General features: G+C 42.1%; 4 protein-coding genes across 5 annotated transcripts; 2 read left to right on the forward strand and 2 right to left on the reverse strand.

The window, feature by feature from the left end:
* Nucleotides 1–93: 93 nt before the first annotated feature.
* mon1bb (MON1 secretory trafficking family member Bb) lies at nucleotides 94–8,233 on the reverse strand. Its single transcript, XM_083771308.1, has 6 exons — nucleotides 8,094–8,233; nucleotides 7,241–7,338; nucleotides 6,436–7,116; nucleotides 5,400–6,192; nucleotides 2,822–2,969; nucleotides 94–1,489 (listed from the first exon to the last, which is right to left on the reverse strand). Exons 2-6 carry the CDS (start codon nucleotides 7,320–7,322, stop codon nucleotides 1,262–1,264), a joined length of 1,932 nt encoding a protein of 643 aa, XP_083627434.1. The 5' UTR covers nucleotides 7,323–7,338; nucleotides 8,094–8,233; the 3' UTR covers nucleotides 94–1,261.
* Nucleotides 8,234–10,608: 2,375 nt separating this feature from the next.
* Nucleotides 10,609–13,340, forward strand: tcta (T cell leukemia translocation altered). The gene is made up of 3 exons (XM_083771422.1): nucleotides 10,609–10,935; nucleotides 11,176–11,227; nucleotides 11,867–13,340. Exons 1-3 carry the CDS (start codon nucleotides 10,725–10,727, stop codon nucleotides 11,907–11,909), a joined length of 306 nt encoding a protein of 101 aa, XP_083627548.1. The 5' UTR covers nucleotides 10,609–10,724; the 3' UTR covers nucleotides 11,910–13,340.
* A 151-nt stretch (nucleotides 13,341–13,491) lies between these two features.
* On the reverse strand, nucleotides 13,492–18,437 carry glyctk (glycerate kinase). Of its 2 annotated transcripts, none has more exons than XM_083771420.1 (5): nucleotides 18,318–18,437; nucleotides 15,927–16,292; nucleotides 15,673–15,824; nucleotides 15,259–15,434; nucleotides 13,492–15,157 (listed from the first exon to the last, which is right to left on the reverse strand). In XM_083771420.1, the coding sequence occupies exons 2-5, from the start codon at nucleotides 16,268–16,270 to the stop codon at nucleotides 14,270–14,272; spliced, it is 1,560 nt and encodes a 519-aa protein (XP_083627546.1). In that variant the 5' UTR covers nucleotides 16,271–16,292; nucleotides 18,318–18,437; the 3' UTR covers nucleotides 13,492–14,269. The 2 variants fall into 2 exon arrangements, with proteins under 2 accessions (XP_083627546.1, XP_083627547.1); XM_083771421.1 differs by having other exon boundaries at nucleotides 18,300–18,416.
* A 312-nt stretch (nucleotides 18,438–18,749) lies between these two features.
* Nucleotides 18,750–23,349, forward strand: wdr82 (WD repeat domain 82). The gene is made up of 9 exons (XM_083770585.1): nucleotides 18,750–19,163; nucleotides 19,762–19,859; nucleotides 20,476–20,542; nucleotides 20,702–20,801; nucleotides 20,915–21,031; nucleotides 21,778–21,933; nucleotides 22,320–22,389; nucleotides 22,855–22,997; nucleotides 23,110–23,349. The coding sequence occupies exons 1-9, from the start codon at nucleotides 19,003–19,005 to the stop codon at nucleotides 23,137–23,139; spliced, it is 942 nt and encodes a 313-aa protein (XP_083626711.1). The 5' UTR covers nucleotides 18,750–19,002; the 3' UTR covers nucleotides 23,140–23,349.
* The last annotated feature ends 517 nt before the right edge of the window (nucleotides 23,350–23,866 follow it).

Here is a 23,866-nt window from a genome sequence, read left to right on the forward strand (position 1 = left end):
TGTGATTTTACTATACTGTGATTTCTTGTAGCCCCACTTTATCAAATTGACACACCTGAACGCAAATGACAAGCAAAATAGATTTGTGCAACCTTGGGTTTATTTCATAATACTATACATATTTTCTCCAAAGATTGAAGTGATGGCATACTCATGTAACTAAGATGGGGCAATTGTCTTTATTCCAATTTTACACAACACTCAATGTTTCCATCCATTGTCTGCGGTAAATGCGCTATTTTCGGTGTAAGACATGATGCAAGTCCCAAGTATTAATCAGGCATTACTCTTAAAGCATCGCATGACCATCTTCATCTGGAGTAAACTTATTTGCACACGAGATCAGTTTATTTAGTCGCATTGTCCCATGCTGAAAGTAACTGATCTGCGAGGCTGCGTGATCCTGAAGATCTGCAATATTCAACCACTCGACACCGTCGTACGACGGGCATCAGCTTACCAGATGACCTCACGAGACTAATGGAATTTGTGTCCAAGCAATAAAGACAGCAACACTGTTGATCATGTGAGTTGGGTTTATGATCCCATTAGAGCTAGGATCGCCATATAGAATTTTGTCTGTGTAAAATGTAACATGGAAAAAGACAAACTTAGCTTAAATTAACTGAATATAAGAAGCATCGTTGAGCAACACAATGTAGTTCCAGTTATTCCAGTTGTGAAGCCTAAACAACATAGCCTATGGGTTGGATTTTCTGCATATCCTGTTTTTCCACGATGTAAAGCAAATCATTGTAGAAGCTCGTTTACGTTCCTATTCCCCTATTTCTTGCACAATGTACCAATGACTGAAATGTTGAGTGCAACAGTTAGACCATTATGTGAATTATGTGGTACATTCACTGTCTGTGGGGAAATAAAGTAAGAAAAGAAAACATCCCCGTTTACACTAATAAAATATAAAAACATTTAAATATCATTGCAGTGATAATTAATCATTCTACCACAGGTAAATTTAAAATGTACTATATCATAATGCAGTTTTTCCCCTGACTGTATGTGACTGAAAGCACCATCCTAATGCAATGACATGCTTTCTCGTTGGGGAAAGACCATATTAATTACCACCAAGGAGTATGTTGCTTCTTAAATAGTGGGGCGGAAAAACGTAGTGTTGTGTCCAGTAGTCAAAGTCTGTTAAGTTCAGGTATCAACGTCTGGGGGTTTCCAAACATTGCGTAACCACCAGTGTGCAAACTACTTTTGAGAAAACAGGGTAGTCGATCTACAGTACATAGCCCTATAAGAGGGACATGAAGCCGTTATCTGTGGAGTCCTGCTGGTCAGACTTCCCTCCACGAGAGCTCTTACTGGGGTTGGGGGTGGTTGAATACTTGGGGGGATATCGGATGAAGAGTCGGTCCTCTTCCTTCTTAATCCACCGTAGCAGCTTAGTGATAGCAGTGATGGCGCAGGCTTTGGTGACCAGGGGACTGAAGCAGGTGTACAGCTCAAACTTGCTTGTGACCTGTATTGGGAATGGCAAACACATTTTAATAATGATATTTACTTTAACACACTTTACATTTGAAGCAAATTTCCACCACTTCTTAAACCCTATATCCATGGCATCCTTTGTTTACTTTATTTGGTCAGGACAATGCAAATTGATAAAAAAGCAGTTAATGAAGTCCTTGGCAGACATTGAGTTAATGAACACTAAAACATGTAATGTATTCCATATGTATGATTAAGTGTTATGCTGGATGTAGCAAATGCTAACTTCCTTCCGTACTACACAAAAACAAAACGTCACAATAAAACAGTTAACAAAACACTATCAAATCAATAAAGGGCATATATTAAAAAAAAAGTGAAACTACTAATGTTATAAGTGATCATTCAGGTTACTTTTTAACCACCGTTTCAATTGTTCTTTAAATGCTGGCTCTCCCTTAGTGCAACTGGGAGATGGTTCCTTTGATGGATAGAACATTTTGTCCAAAGGTCGACAGTGAACCTTGCACTTTTGCAGACCCCTCTGGAAACGTGTTCTTTTCCCTATGAATAAATTCCCTAGACGGGGGAGCCAGTCCATGTAAATCCAAATCTCTTTGCTGAAAAGAGCCAATCTACAAGCTGACAACACGCACTGTTGACAGCTTTGTCTCAGACCTGATGAAGACCCTCAGTGGTCAAAACGTTGTCATGCGTTTTGAACACATTTTCTACTGGGAGCCGAGTTAGTGTGCAAACTTCCATTCCTTCTTCCCCACTTGCAATATCCTCACAGCCCACCAGTGGGCCCTGGATTATTTGTGATGCAGCTTCCTTTGTGTAAAGGACCTTTGTAGCACTGACTTCGCTTCTCATTTGCTTCCAAGAAACTATGTCATTGTTTTGCATAGAAAACTAAACTAAAAAGTCAACTTTGAATAGAAATGTTTGACAAATCTAAAGACAACACAAACGCACAAATGGCAGATTTGAGGGTTTCCCTGCAGGAATCATAAAAACACAAGACATGATGTTGAGACTGTCCATTGTGCCAATAGAAGTTTTGCACTCATGTGCATACAAGAGGCAAGTGCATTTCTTAGACAGGGGGTAAGATGTCAATTTCAGGACACATCAGTAGTGTGCCTTTGAATCAGGGGGTGTTTCAGTCTTTAAACACTACATCCTCATCAAAGGTGGCCAGTCTGAGCTCGTGTCCCATGCCCAATCATTAAGATTTGCCTAGTTGCAAAGGGAGCTACATACCAAGCTTATTAATTCAAATGTAAACGTTCATTAGTTTCTTTTTCTTTTAGTTGCATAGTGAGGCTTTAAGTTGCATTGTAATAACCCCGCTACATACCCAGGCTAGCAGGGTTTCTCTCTCAGCAACGTGATAGATGAGCTTGAGTGGTCGTGAGGAGCTGTGGATGCGGCTGTGCATGTACCGGTACAGATCCAGCAGTCTCATCTTCTCCTCCTCACTGCCGTATGGGGCCTCCATCTCTGGGCTGCAAGCAATGAACACATCAAAGCGTAAACAGAGGCCTTTCATAATGTACAGAAATACAGTAAAGATATTTATTTCCATTCTTCCAGATTAAAGCTGCTATTTTGCAATGTGGACTAGATAGATCGAACCCACTTAACTGTCCTATCCACTGATAATGCTTCTCTAGTGTTCACACACATAATTTGATTTCCAACCAAGGCCGGCCTCACTGGTAGCCCTGTACTATAATTAATTGGACACTCGATGCTTCTAATCCGTTTAAATAATTGAAGTCACTTGTCATTCTCGTTATGGTTAATGCCATCATGTTGTATTTACAAGTGTCACAGATGTCCAGGTTGTTTCCCCCTGAAACCAGTAAGCATAGTCCCTCACATTGTACAAATGTACAGTCAGTAACCCAATTAAATTCAAACTGTGTGCCACGCCACATCAATAATACATGATGTGGACTCAGACAGAAAGTAAATGTGGTACACAAATGCTAACTGGTTAAACAATATAAAAGAGTCCACAGTACACATAGTTATGTTAAACTTACTCTGAGGGAATTATATTGATATTTGTTGTATTACTAAATTGTTTTAATTAGTCTGTGACATAGTGTGCATGCACTGGTCTTTGACAGACTAGCCAAATGGCATTATTAACTGTGTATTTTCTCATTTGCATCTTTTTACTTGTTTATGCACTTTGACCTGGTTTATGTAATCATGCAATTAGCTCACGACTTGTGTAATTGGATGATATGTTCACAATGATTGGTCAGCTTCCATATCAGACCAAGGGGTTAAACGGCAGCTGACCAATCAAAGAAGCCAACAGTTCACCATAAAAGACTTGGCTGCAGAAGTAACTCAACCTGTTGAACAGGACAAGAATCACCTGCCAAACATGTTTGGTGTGGAAGATGAGAAGAAGTTTATCGGGACACAAATTAACTACATAACGGCGACCTTCGACAGTTCTATGGATGGCTGCATGGGTATCAAGTGGGTATCAACAAGAGGCACATTAACCTGGCATCCCTATTTTGGTCATGACATTACAGGTGAAATGTTTCCGGAAAGAAGTGCCTATATACATACCCAAAATAGGAACACCAGGTTGAAAATGGTTAAGTGTGTCCGTTAAGTGTGTTAAGTTCACAAATGAAAAGTATTTACAAGAGCTTGTGACTAAAAAGTAACTACATTGGAACACAGGTTTCTCTTTCCATTCCATTCCCTGAAAACTAAGTACCGGTTTCTGCCTGATAGCCGCAATATGCTAGCCCGGAAGTGGGTGAAGAGGGTCCTGGTTTCTAATTCAGTCTGAGAGTGTACAAATGGAACTAAATGGACCCTTACGAGGCCATTTGTACACTGTAGGTCCTTGAAATTAAAAGGGTCACTGTGCTCATGGTGACTCCAGACAATCTGCATGGCCACTGACACTGAGATTCCAGCCCCGGCGTTTCCTTCTTGGTAACACTGTAGGGTGCGGTTATTGTGCTGATTACAATGTTGACACTGTAGCGTTATCAGGATTTCGGTGGTGTGATGATGTCACCGTGACTTCGTGTTCTTTACTCACATTTCTTTTGCCTAAGATTGAGGCAATACACTGTATGTACACTGTGTTAATGTGTGTCTGGAGGCGCTTGGGTGGCACAGTAGTACCTGCCTGGCTACCACCACTGCGGAGTCTAGGGGTTCGAATCCATCGTGGTACATCTGGCTTATAAATTATGCAAAAAAAGTAAATTACGATGTCAGCAGGGAGTGTTGGAACTTGGTCGGGAGGACTTAGGACAGAGGTGCTACATCAGAGGTGCCCAAAAGGTAGATCGTGATCTACCAGTAGATCACAAAGGCTGTGCAGGTAGATCACATGACATGCCTCTAAAAATATATATAATTTAAATATTAAAAAGAAAGAAATCCACCTTTCACTTGAATTAAGGTGACTTGATTGATTGACAAACCCACAATACAAGTCTTTGTTTTCAAGTGTGTTGTGAGCAGATGTCAGTAGCATTATATAGTTATATATATTTTTTTAAACCCTACCAGTTACATTTCCTCCCATCCTCCCCTCTATTCCTCAAGTGCGTCGCTAGGTACATTTAAAAAATAAAATCAGCAATGGGATAATACTGTTTTTTGGTGGGTAGATCTTGTTGAGCTCGTCATTTTCAAAGTAACTTGCAAGTCAAAAAGGTGTGGGCACCCCTGTGGTACATGCTCCTGATGGGGGAATTAGTGGGATACAACGGCAATGACTACACACATTAGTGTCACTAGTGTGTGGGGAGGAATTAATTGGCAAAACGAGTAAATTGGGGAGAAAAAGGGGTACAAATAATTCATCAAGATCAATAAAGTTCTATCCATCCATCCATCTATATATCTATCTAAGACATTACAAGCTACATAACACAACACACCTGGTGAACTGAGTGAGCTGGCGGTGATTGTCTGGAACGTCAAAGGGCTTGTACATGAAGTGTCTGAGGTCTGACACGCCCACCTGGCTGACACTGTACGAGTGGGCTTTGGCTATGAGGCTCAGTGAGTTCTGAGTGACCATGGCTTCCTCTATCCGCCTCTTGCACTCAGCCACGGCATAAAAGGCCTCCTTATCTGTCGAGAGCAGCAGCAAGCAAACAGTGCATTCTGGTGGGTCCAGGTATGAAATGTATGCGTAAAAGTAACAGTCCGGGTTAAAGAGGGGGAGGCAAATGGGAGTCCAGATCTCACCGGCCTGGAAGGCCGAGGAGGCTCCGATGAGGTTGAGCAGGAGGTGGACGTCGGCCGGCTCCAGCCTGGCGTCCTCGATGACCGTCTTCTCCTGGACGATGGTGAGCAGCTGGTTCTTGGCGATGAGGATGGAGAAGACCAGGTTGGGAGTGATGGCCTTTTGGAGGATCTGGCTCAGAGAGTCCCTGAGAGAAGCGACTAGCGGCAGGCAGTGCACCGCCGCCAGGAGGAAGCTCGGGTCAGTGTCCAGCAGGTCCAGGAGGCCGTCCAGGATCTTCTCGGAGCCCGCCAGTAACCGCCGCAGGTCGTAGTTCTTCTTGTGTTCGAAGATGCGATTGATGCTGGCCTGCGTGAGCATGCTGATGATCTGATAGTAGACGTAAAGGAGCTCGTCGCGCAGCTGCTGCTCGGACTGCCGGCTGCTGGATACACACACCAGCACCAGGGGACCCTTCTGCATGAACACCACGGTGTGCTTATCTTATGGGAGGGGAGACACACAGGCAACAAGGATTAGACGTTATTAAATTATGTCTGGGTTGAATGAAAACTACAGTTTTATATCTTCTGTCTACCTCTCCTAACAGAAAGGTCATTGCAACGATATGTTCCAACTCTAACCGCAGATGTGCAAATTATATTGTATTAACATACTTTACTCTATATAGATTTATTAAAATAACGTTTTCATAAATGTTATATCAGAGATGTCAGAGCTCTCACCTGAATAGATTGAGCGGATCATGTTATCGCTACTCTGGACAAAAGACACCAGTGCCATCATGACTCCCATGGTAGAGGAGAGCGCCTCTTCACTGCCGTAGCGGGAGTAGATGGGCTTGCCGGCTTCACTCAACACAAACACGTGCTTCCTGTGCTGCCGCCAGCTCTCTCCGGTCACGTCCTCCTCGCGGTGGGACAGGAAGGCAGGCGCTTCGGACGCTCCCGTCCCCGTTTCCGAAAGTGGAGACGACCTCCCCTTCAACCCTACGCCTTGCTCTTCCAGTTTGCCCCTGGCCAGCATGGTAACGACAAACTCCCCAGAGTCCTCCTGGCTGTCCTTCCCAACAGCCGCCTCCTCTTCGTCGGCCGCACCGTCGTCAGCTGGTTCGGGATCCGTGGTGACATTCCCCGGTGGCGGCTCCTCCATCTTGTTGGCTTCGGTCTCCGAATCCAGACTCCGCTGCTCCTCCTCCTCCTCCTCTGCTGTGACATGGGACAGCAGCAGCACCTCTGGAGGGTCCTCCTCTGCTGTGACATGGGACAGCAGCAGCACCTCTGCAGGAGGGTTGTCCTCTGGGTTCTCGCTGCCATTGCCTTCTCTCTCCACCACCCCCGCCAATGCAATATGATCAGGAAACATATGGCTGCCCAGCAGGGAGAGGGACGTCGCCAGGGTGTCGGCTGTTAATTGAAGGGGGAGGGGGACATGTCAGTTTTGAGCAGCAGAGCTTTGGGGCTTGAATGCAAATTGCAAATGTATATAATGGGTGGGTTTATCATTGGCTAAAACCCATTTCCTTTTTACCAGTTGGAGCCAGGCTTTCAAAGAGTAGATCAGAGGTATTCACGCCTTCTGTCTCTTCGTTTTGTTGTCTCTCTCTCTCCATCTTACCATCCCAGTGACTGGAGAACAGAAAACTCGCATTTTATTACACATATTGCATATCAGTACAGCCTGATTTTGTACTTTGTTGTACAGCTGTACGCGTCACGTGTGCCCTATTGTAAATACAAGCTCACACCCGGAACGCGTTGTGAGCTTGTAGATCTGCAATTTTCAGGCGCCTTACACATTTTATAAACATGGCCTCATAAAAAGCCTGGTCGTCATGGATACATCAAAGCCTCTAATAATGGGAGTAGGGATCTCTTGCATCAGTGGTCAGATGACATGATGAAAGTATTAAGCGAGGCAAAACTGACCTCAGTGGAGAATTCAAAACTCCCACAATAATAATACTTTAGGATCTGGAATTTAAGACCCATTTAATCTCTCAAATAGTTACATGTACAGTAGCTTAGCTAATATTTAAACTTAAGCTGTTAATGCTGCACTACACAGCAGCACAACGTAAAGCTACAAGCTAGCTAAATATGTTCGTTGAGCCAACCAACAGTCCCTACTTGACTTACATTGTATTCCCTGAAATGTCTTCAAACTAAATTGTTTTTTAAATATCCCAACAATGAATATATCTGCAAACATCCCCAGGCTTAGATGCTAACAGGCTAACATCACCAGCTAGCAAAGCAGAGATCCATTTTATGGCTTCGGCTTTAAGTCTGAATGCATGCATGCAGCCCGTGTGTTGTACTGACAACTGTATGTGTACATCAGATAATGAAGGTTACCAATAAGGTCTGAGAGACAAACTTACGATTTCAATGACGTTGAAGCGTTGGAGAAAGATATTTAATCCTTAATGTAAACTTTGATGATGTGACAGCAGCCGGTAAGCAACATTAACAAGCTGTCAAGATCACAAGAAAACAAATGTTCCTCTTACCACAGCCGACATCCGGAATCCCTGACGACAAGCCCTGCCGACCAATCAGCAACAGGCAACGTTAACGGATGGCAGCCAATCAGAAAGCTCGGTAACTGCTGTAGTACCGCCCCCTGGGGTACGTTCCAGATGGTGTGTTGACAACTGGTTTTGCAAGTTCAGGGGGTGGGGGGGAATCATTGACAGTAAAGAGAACTGTGGATTAAAATGCCTATTGCATAGATAATGCATGTTAAACCATTTTACGGAGCATTTGGATACACAGAACATCATTATATGAAATAATGGCATGGGGAGAGAGTATGTTTTGCACTGTGTGTATGTGTGTGTGTGCGTGTGTGTGTGTGTGTGTGTGTGTGTGTGTGTGTGTGTGTGTGTGTGTGTGTGTCTATAGGGCCTTTACTGTTCCAAGGGCCTTTACTGTTCCTATATGTAAACGACATGACATCAGCTTGTGACTGCAACTTGTTCCTGTTCGCAGATGACTCAGCACTGCTTTGATTGATTGATTGATTGAAATATTTATTAACAGTTTGTAGAATTTACAGTACATTTTAAGCACAAACTCAATACAAAGACTGTCAACTGTGAGTGGACGACCCAATTAAGCATTACACTTGTTTACAACAGGGTCCACATTGTTCAATTCATCAAATCATCACTGCTGGTCTCGGACAGGAACAAACTGCAGGTTGAAAAGACCCTCAGCTCTGAACTCGGTAGAATCTGCACCTGGCTCGCTGATAACAAACTATCCTTACACCTGGGAAAAACTGAATCTATTCTCTTCGGATCAAATAGTAATCTCAGCAAGGCAGATGGCTTCTTGGTTAGAGTGGGTGACAATATTATCACACCCACAACACCGGGAGTGCAACAAACCATGTACAACCCAGATTCGGCACAAACAATTAAGGGACTAAATTATTTTCGCTCCTATGCCACCAAAATGTGGAACGCCCTACCAACAGTCATTAAGACATGTGAATCCCTTGACTCCTTCAAAACCACTCTCAAAGGGCACCTACGGACGGCTGCAATTCGAAACTGGCCCCCGTAAAATCTGAATCCCCCCCCCCCCTTTTTTCCCTCACTGTATATGTTTCTTTTCCCTTTTTGCTTCCTTTATGATGAATTCCTGTACTGTTCTTTAACTATATAGAAGTGTCTATTTGTACGTCTCTAAATGTTGTAAACAAGTGTAATGCTTAATTGGGTCGTCCACTCACAGTTAACAGTCTTTGTATTGAGTTTGTGCTTGAAATGTAGCCTACTGTAATTCTGCAAACTGTTAATAAATATTTCAATCAATCAAAAAAAGTGTGTGTGTGTGTGTGTGTGTGTGTGTGTGTGTGTGTGTGTGTGTGTGTGTGTGTGTGTGTGTGTGTGTGTGTGAGACGCAACTTGGCCTGTTGTAGCGCCACCATGAGGCTGATTTGAAAACTGTCAAGTGGCATTTCTTCCTCAGCCTATAGTGGGAATATTGATTGATTGATTGAAATATTTATTAACAGTTTGTAGAATTTACAGTACATTTTAAGCACAAACTCAATACAAAGACTGTCAACTGTGAGTGGACGACCCAATTAAGCATTACACTTGTTTACAACAGGGTCCACATTGTTCAATTCATCAAAAATGAATGAATAGGCATGCACGGCTTTGTCTACATCTGCTATGGGCATTCCTTTTGCTTCCAAGTCCCTCCTTGTCTTTCCGTTTGGCGTTTTAATCATAGAAGAGCTCAACTTGGGTGTTTCCAATAAATGGACATCAATGCTTTGATTGTTCTTAATATTTCTCAAACGAGCCTTCACTTTCCTGCAGGTAATTCTCTGGGGTGTTTTGGAACCAAACACATACATATTCAACGTTTCTTTACCTGTAACTGGCAGGTTAAGTGCTCTGGAAATATCCTCTTTAATAAAACCGGGTGCTACCCCGGTACCCCCATCTAATCAGGCACCTGGCTACTTGGCTTTGCGTTGGTGCATCTATCCAAATGGTAGCTGTCTGCAGTAATACTGTACTATTGTCAGATATGCTTGCTACACTACTAACTGCATCTGCAACACTGTGGTCAGCCTGTCTGTCGTTGCCGTGGTCGGCGCGTCTATCATGCGCTGTATGACTGGCTGTTTGATTGCAAACTGTAGTGGTGTCTGCGCCCGCACTCTTCACAGTGAATGCCCTGCGTTCTACAATTACGCGCGTGGATATGCACGTATCGTAGCATGTCTGGTAGGCAGGCATGTGCGCGTAATGTCGCGCGTAAACAGTGTGCAGTATACAAGGCCAACATTAGGAGGCAGCAACACAGTGAATACACCAACGAGGGGCGCTTATTCATTTCTCAAGAAGAAGAGATAGCACAGCAATGACAGCATAGCAAGCTAGGTTCATGTACATTAATACTATCCACCAAAGTCATCTCTAAAACAAGACATTTTATAGATACAACGTTATGTTTTCATTTAGGATACTAGCCAAATAACTGCCAACATGGAGGAGTCGTGGGACTTTGAGTTTTTGTCTCGTATTGTTGACAGCTTCGTGTCTTTTCTCTCTGAATTCGTGGACGACTGGCTTGCTAATGATATGAGAGTGTCCATATTCAAGATACTGTTCAGTTGGTTGGTTTTCAGTCTTATTGCCATTCACTTTGCATGGAAGGTCTATGGAAACACTGTGAATGACATGTATTACAGACAAGGTGAGTGTTTCTGTTTGTTGAGCTCATGAAACGACAATATGTCTGGTCAGCACTTGTTGTTCTAGGTGTTGTTCAGTTCAGTACAATGTGTTAGTTTTATTTTTTAGTACTGTACCATTGTTATTTTGTGCTGTGTTATTCAGTGCTAAGTTTGTTATTCAATAGTCGGTGTATTTAGTTTACCATGTGTTTGTTCTTGTTCAGTGCTGTCTGTGTGCTTACAATCTGTTTGCTATTCAGGTACAGGGCAGAATGGAGGCACACCTGATACTGCGCCTCACCTGAGCGGATGGTAGGTGTCTGTCTATGCATCCATGTCCCTTCAGATGGCAAGCCCACCCTTTATACACTGTCTAATGTGTAGACCAGGGGTGTCAAACTCGTTTCACACGGGCCTGACCGGGCAAAATGCAACTTCATGTGGGCCGTTGTATCCCAGATCAGTTGTGCACACCTGCTCCCACAGCAATGCATTTAGCTTACATGTCTCAGTGCATCGAACATTGCATTCTTTAATTGCTGCTTCCAGAAACCTGACACCCCAAAGTTGGCTCTAACCAGCCTGTCATAATGTTATTTAGATATCAGTGTGCCGTGTGCTAGCACAGTTTGGATTTGTAATGTTGTTCACATTTTCCTCTGTGTGCCACACCGAACATATCAGACACACAGATTTGTTTGACTTGCTTTGACAGAAGTCAAAGGCAATCAGCCCTGGTGCTCTACTGGTCTTTATGCATAGTGGGTAGAACACAGCAGGCAATAGACACCAGTAGGGAGAGATGGAGGTGAAAGAGCGGCTGCCATACAGACAAATATTTTTTTATCACACATGCTGGTTCAGCGCTGGCAGTTTGCTCAATAGACCATTGATTGCATTATCATAGTTCCTTTCTTTTATGAGCATTTGTTTTCTTTTCCATCCTCTTAGGGACAATGCAGCAGGAGAAAACATCAAGACTCACAGAGACTAAATACAACCACATTACAGGACTATGGACCTTTGACAACCATACATACTGTTTGTTATATCTCCAAACACGTCAGCTGATTCAAGTTTTGCTCAGTTCCTGAAATGTGCCTTCAAGTTACTGGATAATGAAGCAACTTCAGTTAAGAAGAAGGAAGGATGCACCTGCTGGTGGCCGATATGGACACAATCAAATATCACATTTGACCAAATACCTTGATATTTATATTGTGGGGAGGATTACTATTGCTGCTTTCACTAAATATTTAGACACTGAGATTTTGTATAATATTTATTCATCAGTATTCAGTAATGCATACCCCTATATAACAAAATGGTACATACAAGTAGAACACATCAGTCAGGTAAGATCAGACATTTTGAAAACCAGGACAAGACTAAACGTATCATATGCCATATTATCCAATACTTAGTGTCATAACGCATTACAATATTTGTTGATGTATTGCCCAGCCTTACTAGTGATTATTTCGAACCTGTCTCATCACGTTTATTCATATCTCTATGCCCATCATCTATATAGTACGTCATTCAACTCGGTAGCCTCCCAAGACATGTTACCATAACAGATCAAGATGGCGGATTAAGAACAAACATTCTTCTAAGATACTGAGCCTGATCTGTCATGCTGCTCTCTTATCACTGTAGCCAATGGGTAGGGCTTTCCAGAACTAACTTTGCATTTTATTGTGATTTTGTCCCTTTTCAATGCATTGATAGCATTTGAAATGGGTGAGTTCTGTTGATTATGCTTGGGCATAATGGGAGTGAAGATAACTAGACATTGGGTTTTGGAAGCAGACATACATACCGGTATTGTGCTGTCCAGAACTGTTAACCCCATTTAGACCTGTGGTGACCTGAGGCGATTTTAAAAATGCCTTTTCTCAGGAACAAAGTTTTCAGATTTTAATACAAATGTGACAGCTAATCTTACAGAGTTGTTCCCGGATCGAAAGGTATAATAAAATATAGGTGTTCCAGGTCTAAATGGGTTTTTAAGTGAGACAATGTTTGTATCATTTGGAATTTTGTTATGAAAGGCAAATGTGTAGTACGAAAATGTAATTCAAATGTTGGCATTTGAATTTTTAAATTACATGATCAGAATAACACTGGACACTTTGCTTAGAGATTAATGTGCTGGAGGAACTACAGAAAGCTTGACTTGCATTAGAAAGACAAGGATGCTCTGAATTATGTAAGAGTGACTGATGTCTGTGAATACTTATTTTGATATACTTTGAGGTGGACAGGGTTATTATTCTTATGCTGCTCTTCCATGAAGAATGCACAGTGGCACTTGACTGCCAGGGCAATTTCCATCAATTGGATCATCTCATGACATTTTGTTCAAGACCATCTGTGTTGCATGGTAGTCATCTAAAATTGATATTAAATTTGCTCATGGCTACACCTGGCTGTCCTATAGATCCTTTCATACAAAGCATGTAGCTCAAGGTGCTTCAAAGAAATGAAAAATACAAAAATATTTGAGCCTTAACTATCATATGCAGTATAAAATTGTTAATTTATATCACTAGTAGAGTAGCAGGACGGGGGGTTGTGTACTATAATAAACTAACATTTGCCTGTTATTGCCTGCTCTAAATTAAATCACACCCATTACTTGATTTTCTCAATTTGCTTTAATTGATTATAAAGATTCAGATGCAATAAAAAAAAGCTTTTGATACATTCTGTATTAAAGACCAGACAGAGTGCAATCTCTAAATCTTCATGTTCATATCATGTAAACTGTAGAGCTTAGCCTCCTTGTGGATTCAAGTTCTCAGTCAACATGACTGATTACATTCATTTGGATTCTATATAGAGGACGGCATGTATTTCTCTAACACTGTTGCTCTGCTCTGCTGGAAAAGTCAAGTCCTACTACACTAATAATTGATTTTAAATAATACATTTTACCGGTATTTAATTGTTCAAACTAGCAATAGAAAATGTTAATCATATTCCATAAAATCCCAAATGTATATTTAATAAAAGAAAGGGTTAAAGCCTCAATCTGAAATCAGCTGGTTGACTAATTAACAGCAGGAACATAAGTTGGGAACAATTTAATCAAAATGTTTTACATAGTGCTAAAATGTAAGTGCTTTTTCACAAATTGCAGACTTGGCCTGACACAATTTTAATCCCATCCAACTGTTTATAGATGAGCCGCAAACTGACCCTACATAGTACATACTGGTATACGTATACAGTATGTATATGGACAGTATGTCACTGCCTGCAAATTCATCCACCTTGGGTGTGGAAGTCTCATCTATGCACTCCTCTAGTTGCCTTGCAACTATGCTATATGCTTTGTGTTTTAGTCAATTATGTGTTAGTGGGAAGTGAAGGAATAATCAGCATGTGCACATCCATCACATTAGTGCCTGTTAGACCAGGTACAAGCAGACGCTGTCCGTCAGAGAGTTGTGAAAAGAAAGTAAAAGAATCATTGTTAGAAATGGTGCCATCAATGTCAAGTCCTTGTGCTTGTGCTTCTTCCCACAACCCTCCATCGGTGACGGCCCCTGCTGCCTCAGTGGGTCCATCCTGGCCATCAGTTCCACCACTCAGGAATACAGGACCCTTTGGTGGGAGATGCATGCCCCTAAACTCCAGCGCCACTCGCAGAGCCAGCTCCTGGTTACGCCCACCCCGCCCTTTGCCTGTTAGCTCAACAGTAGGCTCGCCCCCCGCCAACACGCATGTAGTACCCCAGCCTTCTGCACGTGCTTCATCCAGGACTCGCATCACACGGTGCAGGTCCCAGCTCTGTACGCCAACCTCAGGTCCCACCTTTAACACTTCAGCAACAAGTTCAGGAGGAGGCGCATGCTGAGAAGAAGCAAACCGCCCCAGTAGGCCGTACAGGCGGGACACTGCCCTTACATCCCCACAGACTCCTGGTGAAAGCACAACAGGACGGAAACCTAATTCTCGCGCACGGTTGCCTGCACACTGAAGTGCAATGCTGTTGGAGCCGATCACAGCATTGAGAACATGCCCGGTGCTGTCCGATTGCTCCTTTCTTTCTTGGCCCTGTGGACTTGCCCTACCAAGGACTTCCTTTACAGAGTCAGGGAGAGAGGGGCAGACCTTGTAACGTTCAAGGATTGCCCAGACGTCCTCTGAACACACTTGACTCGACACTGTGGGCCCGCTGGCTATCAGGTCAAGTGGATCTCCAATCACATCAGACAGTATAAGTGCAATGACCTGTAGAGATGATACCAGTCTGTTATTAAACTATTGGGATTAGTTCATTTATCGATTAGTTCATTTATCAGAACAACAATAAAAAAGCATAAAGCATTTACCTGAGCGGGGTAAGCACAGTGTGCAAGCCGCCCACCCTTCAACAATGACAGGGCACGGCGTACAGTGTTCAGCTCCTGAATAGTGGCACCAGCACCGGCAAGTTTACGCGTTACATCCTGTTTCTCTTGTAGGGAGATCGGTGGGATGGGTGCTGGTAGGAGTGCAGAGCCTCCACCTAGGAAAAATGTGAAAACCCTGTTAGAGATTACAGTCTAGTCTACATATGGGGATTATAGGCCTATGACTTTATGTAAAGAGGGAACATGACGATTACCCACATTAAATCTGGTATCCCTGTTTTATGTGGCAATTGTCATAATGTGTGAACATCAACAAGCTGTGTAACATCACAGCTGTGTAGCATCATTGTTAACACATTGTGATCTTGTAGATCGGCTATAGTTCTATTTTACCTGAAATTAGTACAAGTAGCAAGTCTGTTTCCGTCAGTTCACTGGCTAGCTGTTTGATGCATTCAGCTGCATTCTGGGCATCAGCATCGGGCAAGTTGTGTTTAGCTCCCTCCATAACTTTGATAGAGCTACCATTTTTCAAAAGCATCTGTCTGAGATGAAAATGAGAAAACATTAAGGCAGCCCTGTCTCACTGGCTAACATAGTGGGTACCAGGGTACAGTAGGTGTTGCCACTGTAAGGTTTCTGCTTACTCTTTCCCGTGATGCCGTAAGGTCTCCTGAATACCATGTGGCACACTGATCACTCCTTTGACAAGGTGGTCCCCTAAAATCCTCTCTGCCTCCGCGGCCATACCCAGCACGGCTTTGCCGAATCCCACCAAGTGCAAGTTGTGTCTGAGCATGAAAGAGCGGCCATCGATAAGTATGGAGTCTTCCTTGCGCTCTATGCTCCGCCGGACCACAATGTTTGGCTGTACGGCTTCCACGGCTGCACCGAACACCTCTCGTGCCCGTGAGTCCAATGACATTCTGCAGCACAGAGAGCTCCTCACCAGAAGAGATGAAGGCCGAAACAGGGAGAGAACACGAGCCATGGGGGAGAGTTCAAGAAAGCACCTGAGGAATGAGAAATCCATGTACAATTGTACATAATAAATAAAACTATCAAAATTATAGAAAGAACATGATGCTTAGTAGAAGTAGTTACCCTAAAAAGATGTCCATATACATGAATGTGTCATGTGGATAAAATGAGTCAAATTAGTTTCACATTTCACTCTAAAATAATTACATTTAAGCCTACCTTTGCAAATCGGAAACAGAGATGTACGCTGAGGTAATCTCACTGAACAATATGATAGTGCGGTAAATATCTGGCCAGAGGCTGACTGGACTTGATGTGTACCCTCTGTGTAATGATTGACTCAGTTTGACCAGAGGGCAAAACATTGCCCAACTGTGCATTTTTGTGTTTTCACATGGTTTTCTTTTTTTTATATATGGGTCTTCATAAAGCAAGGCTCGGTTAAATGTTCAATATTGGCAGATTACAGGCCATATGTTCCTTCAGTTCAAGGTTAGGCTTGGGATAGAAGGGATAGAAGTCCACACCCACAACACCAGAGGGAGTGCAACAAACCATGTACAACCCAGATTCGGCACAAACAAGGGACTAAATTCTTTTCGCTCCTATGCCACCAAAATGTGGAACGCCCTACCAACAGTCATTAAGACATGTGAATCCCTTGACTCCTTCAAAACCGCTCTCAAAGGGCACCTACGGATGGCTGCAATTCGAAACTGGCCTCTGTAAAATCTGAATCCCCCCCACCCCCCCCCCCCCCCATTTTCCCTCACTGTATATTGTATCTTTTCCCTTTTTTGCTTCCCATATGATGAATTCCTGTTCTGTACTTTAGCTACATAGAAATGTCTATTTGTATGTCTCTAAATGTCTGTATGTCTTTAAATGTTTTGATGAATTGAACAATGTGGACCCTGTTGTAAACAAGTGTAATGCTTAATTGGGTCGTCCACTCACAGTTGACAGTCTTTGTATTGAGTTTGTGCTTAAAATGTACTGTAAATTCTACAAACTGTTAATAAATATTTCAATCAATCAATCAATCAATAGCAATTTTAGCTTTGATGGAACAGGGCTGAGGGAATTTATAAGCTAGACACATTGCAGGCCTACCTGTCCAAAAAGAACACCCCCCTAAACAAACCAATCAATTTTGAAAAAAAGAAAAGTCAACATATTTTGAGAACACAAACCTGTTTACACGAGCTGACTTACTTTACATTATACATGTGCGTGTGCCAGAAAGAACGTTAATAACCTAGTCACTCTATGGTAATAGCTGAAAACCTCACAAGATGGCGCCACCTGTCCGTTGAACTCAATGGTTGAGGCTTTGATTGATTGATTGAAATATTTATTAACAGTTTGTAGAATTTACAGTACATTTTAAGCACAAACTCAATACAAAGACTGTCAACTGTGAGTGGACGACCCAATTAAGCATTACACTTGTTTACAACAGGGTCCACATTGTTCAATTCATCAAAACATTTAAAGACATACTACAAACATTTAGAGACATACAAATAGACATTTCTATGTAGCTAAATTCATCATATGGGAAGCAAAAAAGGGAAAAGATACAATATACAGTGAGGGAAAATGGGGTGGGGGGGGATTCAGATTTTACAGAGGCCAGTTTCGAATTGCAGCCATCCGTAGGTGCCCTTTGAGAGCGGTTTTGAAGGAGTCAAGGGATTCACATGTCTTAATGACTGTTGGTAGGGCGTTCCACATTTTGGTGGCATAGGAGCGAAAAGAATTTGGTTGTCGCTCGTTCTGATATCAATCATATCACTGACTGACTGCTAGCCTCGGAAACCCATACGTTTTTATTTCCAGGGAGAAATATGAGACTGACCGACATTTCAAGTAACGTACGTCAATGCTGTTGTTGGTGTGAGCAGGGCAGGCTGTGTACCCACTCTACTGTACATCATGTACAGACAGTAACAGTAGCAAACATGCACAACTTGCCATCCAACGCAACAACTGCACAGTGCACAGAGCTACAGAAAAAACATTTCATGTGAAATCACCATGCATGTAAGGCGCACCTGGATCCGTCGTTGTGAAATTTGTGAACGCCATGTGGATTTACAGATTATAATACAGACTGTAAAAGGAGTCAAATCAAAGGTAAAACTTTTCCAATCGATCACGATTGATGACGGAAGTAGATCGTGTACGTGTATCGCGAGACGTGAGCGTCTCTTTGGGAAACCTACAAGAAACCTACAAGAACTTTCTTTACTTCTTCCATTTGGCTCTAATGTTGTATTGTCTGTATAAAGAAATACTAATTTGTTTGTTTGTATGTCTTATTGAATAATAAAGCTAGAATATAATTATATAAACCTTGAATAAACCAGAATAATAAAACCCAACATGGTATGCCAGTGCAGTAGGCGGCAGTGTCTGCGCGGTTCAGAGGCGCAACCCGCCAACCAAGACCCTCTGCCAAGACCGTCGAGGAGGAAGAAGGATATGCGCGTTACCAAATGTTGCAAAGGCGGTGCTTTTCTTTCTGTGTTTTATTATCCCGCACAACCACAGGCGGGCTTTCTTTACTGTCTTTAAACTGGGAAATAATCTAACATAAGATACGTTTAGTTGCAGCACCACCTTTTATTTCTATAAATAATAATTACAATAGCATATTAAAAAATACATTTTTAGCGAGGGAGTGCAGCAGTAGTAGTAGTGGCTGGCTGCGCCCCCCCCACCTCACAGCAGGCCAACATGAAGCTGACGGACAATGTGCTGCGGAGTTTCAGGGTGGCGAAGGTTTTCCGGGAGAATTCAGACAAAATCAACTGTTTTGACTTCAGCTCGAACGGTGAAACAATCATATCCAGCAGCGACGACGACTCCCTGGTCTTATACGACTGCCAGGAGGGAAAGTACGAGTGGATTTTACATTCTAAATATTAAATAATGTCACCGCATTCACGTTCGCTAGCTAACCCATCGTCCTCGTCATGAGATTCGTTTTTATCGCCTCCCCCCACCTCCCATTAAAGGACAGATCTACAAGCTACCAACGCGCCCCCCCTGTGACGCGATGGTAGTTTGTAGATCTGTTAATTTCGTGCTGAAGCAAAGAGACATCGCAGTTTTGCAGTGAGGCCCGCTGGACACAGCAGAGGCCCCGGTCTTGCGTTAAATTTTAGGCTGCTGTTGGTGATAGCCTAGCCCCGGCTGTGTTCTACCTGATCCCCGCTGCTTGGATGGAAAGATAGTCGCTGCCTGGTCTTCATGTGATTTGAGACTTAAAGACGTTGTGTTTTGATTTTAGCTGTAGTTTTTAATTCAAGTAGTATTCTTTTTATTCGTTTATTTGGTTTTCTTTTGGCTTGCCTTAATCCTTTTGATAATATTTTTGTATTTGAACGCCACTGCAACCCCATGCAAATCTGCTGGTAGAATGTATTGATAGGAATTTAATATTTTCATATGAAATGTATTCACTTCGTATTAACTAAATCTAATATTCTGCAGGCCCAAACGAACACTCTACAGTAAAAAGTATGGAGTGGATCTCATCAGATACACACATGCAGCAAACACAGTGGTCTACAGCTCGAACAAAATCGATGGTATGTTATATTGATAATGATGTATTACCATGCCTTTTTTGTAGCCTCATAAATCATGTTTATGTGACTTTTTAACCCCTTGAACCCCAGCATCTCCATTCTGGGAGGAACATTTGACGATCTACAAGCTCACAATGCAATGCTTGGTGAGCTTGTAGATTGGCTATTTTTGGTGAAGATATTTGGTGTAGATCGGGGGGAACGGCGCATGTACAGAGAAACTCGATCGTTCGTTTTACTAAGACTAGGTTTAAGAAGTGGTTGAGTTTAGGGTGCAAACAATGGACCCGTGACCTTACACAAGATGCTGACGATACAGGCAGGAAGGACCCCTGAGGACTTCTGTTTTGGACATGCTGCTCACCTTGGTCTGAGGTAGTTGTTTGTACAGTTTGAGGGTCTGTGATTCTGCCCCATACAGGAGCTAACTGTACAAGTGACTGCCTTGCCCAGGGCTGAGTCCACTCCTCTGACCTGCCCATAACATTTTGGACACCAGTTCCGTTTTGTGTTCAGTTGTGCTGTCCTGTATGTGTGTGTTGTGTACAATTTATATAATCATGTAAAATGTCTATAATTTTATCTCCTGTCCTTAACTCTGTGTTGTTTCTTCAAGACACTATCCGGTACCTCTCGCTGCATGACAACAAATACATCCGCTACTTTCCTGGGCATAACAAAAGGTGAGGAGTGATGAATTAACATTAAGTGATGTTTATAGTTCACAAGGGTTATATGCCGCTTGCTGGAAAAAATAAAATAAAATTGAGTTTCAGTGACTGACACAGGCATGCATAGAAGTATAAATTACGTTAACCGTTTGTTTGTGTTCACTTATCTAGAGTCACATCACTGTCCATGTCTCCTGTGGATGACACGTTTATCTCCGGCTCATTAGATAAAACGATAAGGCTATGGGATCTCCGGTCTCCCAACTGTCAGGCAAGTTACTAATTTTCCCTCCATCCCATTCTAGTGTGATTTGTTATTTCTGAACTCTGAACTGTCAGTGAGCATAAGCATCTTGTGTAAAGCTCTTTCATTGCCACTTTCAGGGTCTGATGCACCTACAGGGCAAACCAGTGTGCTCGTTTGATCCAGAGGGTCTCATCTTTGCAGCTGGAATAAATTCAGAAATGGTTAAACTTTATGACCTGCGGTCGTTTGACAAGGTGAGAGAGGATTTTGACCATATATTTAGTTAATGGATTCAAACATCGATTGTCATTTTAGCCATATCCCGGCTATAAGGACAAGTGAAGTTTTTTTGTGTACTATAAGCCCTTAGAGTTCTTAACCCCCAAACATGACAACGTTGGATTCAATACAAGGATTTGTTTTGTATCACTATCACAAACAGAATAGTTGAAAAACAAGACTAAAATGAGGCACAAGATTATCCACAGTAAAACTTTATCAAAAATGTATAACATGCTTTAACTCTGTCATATACTTAAAAAACATTGCTTTTTAAGCTGATATATAAATGTTATACTACTTCCCGAAGTTCCTGTGTAAACTGTCTAGTGCACGAGCGAGGAAAAAGCCTGGGAATGTGCATCGTTTGGGCATAAGCGGATTTAGCCTGGAAGTGTTTTAAATAAAGTTTCAGAGAAAAAGCAATGTTTTGAGGACATGGATACGGGAGTTAAACTGTGTTGCTATTAATCTTTTTCCCCCAGTTTTCTTGTCTTTCATCGCTATTCTTTGTTTTTGGATTTTTGTTCACCGTAAAGGATGGTTATGCAAATGTAAATTCTCCTTGTATTCATTCAAGCCGCCAAGAGTGAAAGTAATTTGGGGAAGCGCCTGGCTCCTTTAATCACAGCTACAGTCTCATGGGCACACATTTAACACGGGAAACAAATTGCTTCATGCTACGGACTGAGCTAATGTGACGTACATTTATTTTTTGCAGGGTCCCTTTGCAACCTTTAAGCTCCAATATGATCGCACATGTGAGTGGACAGGACTTAAATTCAGCAATGATGGAAAACTCATTCTTCTGGCTACCAACGGGGGAGCCCTTCGCCTCTTAGATGCTTTCAAGGGCGCTGTGTTACATTCCTTTGGGGTAAGAGATCACTCGCATTTATAGCGACACATAAAACCACAACGGCCAGTGGAAAGATTTGTTATTTGAGGCAAAGGCATATAGTCTCATACAACCTAAATCATGTTGCTTTGACAGCCTGTCAAATCTAGATTCAAGATTCATGTTATTTGTCACATACTCAAACATGTATGAGCAGTTAAATGGTGGTGTGGCAAGTAATGTCTAATAATGCAAGAAGATAAATTGCCAAGTCATAGTTAAGGAAGGAAGTGTCATCATGAATGGCATTGGAATAGGATATAGTTGTAGACTTGCACCTTCCCTGAGACCAAGCGTTTACAGAATTAACCATCAATTCTATACTGATGACATTAATGCTCACAATTATGCTTTGTTTCCCACAGGGCTACAATAACAGTAAAGCTGTAACACTAGAGGCATCCTTCACCCCTGATTCTCAATTTGTAATGATTGGTAAGTCAAATGTAAGTTATATACGACTGTATAGGCTTTTCATGTTTTACAACACAAAAAACTGCAAGAAACTTTAAATAAAAACAAGATGTACAGGTATTAATAAAATAATTGTGCTTGGCCGCACTGAATAAACTTGTTTGTGATGTATTATGCTTTTATGACTACCGTATATTTGAATTCTTATGGCTGTGACCATTATTTATATTTAATATCTACTATTAAAATGTGTGTAATAAATGGAAAATATAAATGATTTAAGATTGTGACTGTGTGTGTTACACGTTTGAGCTGAATCCTTTTGTTGGGTTTAAAATAAATCTAATCAAACTCAGAATCAGGCAATAATGAATGCATGTTGGTATAAATGTATTCCAGCACTGATGCTGTCAAATTTGAGTATCAAAAATAAATAAATAAACTGAAGGTTCATTGGACGATATCAATTGGTTCTGTGTTTTCCAGGTTCTGAGGATGGAAAGATCCATATTTGGAACGCAGAGAGCGGCATGAAAGTGGCTCTACTGGACGGGAAGCACACGGGGCCCGTCACCTGCTTACAGTTCAACCCCAAGTTCATGACATTTGCAAGTGCCTGTTCAAACATGGTGAGCCAACAATATAGAGGCCATGCATGCACACACATGCTGTTTTGATCTAATATGACTTGAACTCGCACGACTACGTACAAACCTAACGGCACTCTCTCGTCCTCTGCAGGCATTCTGGCTCCCCACGATTGATGACTGATAACTGATAACAGCAATGCAAAGAAAACGGTCTTTGGAGACTAAAGGCAAAGAAAGAGCCCAGTAGGGGTCACCAGATCAGATGTTTGATTTTCACATTAAATGTATCATGTTCATTGTTTATTGTAAATAAGTGCAGAAAATGTCATTTTTTTCCACCAACTTTTATACATGTATTTAACATTAAATATGTTTTCTTTGTAAGATACAACATGTCAATTTGATTTATTTGTGAAATTGTGACAACTGTGCTTTTAGAAATGCAGACCATCCTACTAGCCTTCATCCACGTTGCTCCTCAGTGGGTTGACCAGTCAGTGTGCTTGGACTCGCCAACTCACCCTAACCCAACGCCAGCAGAGAGAGGGCTCATTGACTTTATGGCCATTCATTCATTTTTCTCCACAGTGGGTTGTTGTATTGATCTGAAATAGTTTGAAACTTTTTATTTAAGATGTTTATTAGCATTTGTTGTTGTCTTAAGTCTGCACATAGGTGTGGTGTGCACTAGCCTGGCTTTGGCCAGACTCATAACGTGAATTCACTGACGCTAACTTTCAGGGAGGAAGCGTCAGTGAATCCATGTTATGAGTATGGCCAAATCCAGACTAGGTGTGCTCTCATCCCTGGGTAAATGACTAGTTTATTACTGCCAAGTAGTACTTACTGTATAGTCAGGGAATATTATCAGATTAATGTCAAATCTGGGAATACATTTCTTACCAAGT

The sequence above is a fragment of the Protomyctophum parallelum genome, assembly GCF_964188405.1.
Source record: "Protomyctophum parallelum genome assembly, chromosome: 8".
Lineage (NCBI taxonomy): Eukaryota > Metazoa > Chordata > Actinopteri > Myctophiformes > Myctophidae > Protomyctophum > Protomyctophum parallelum.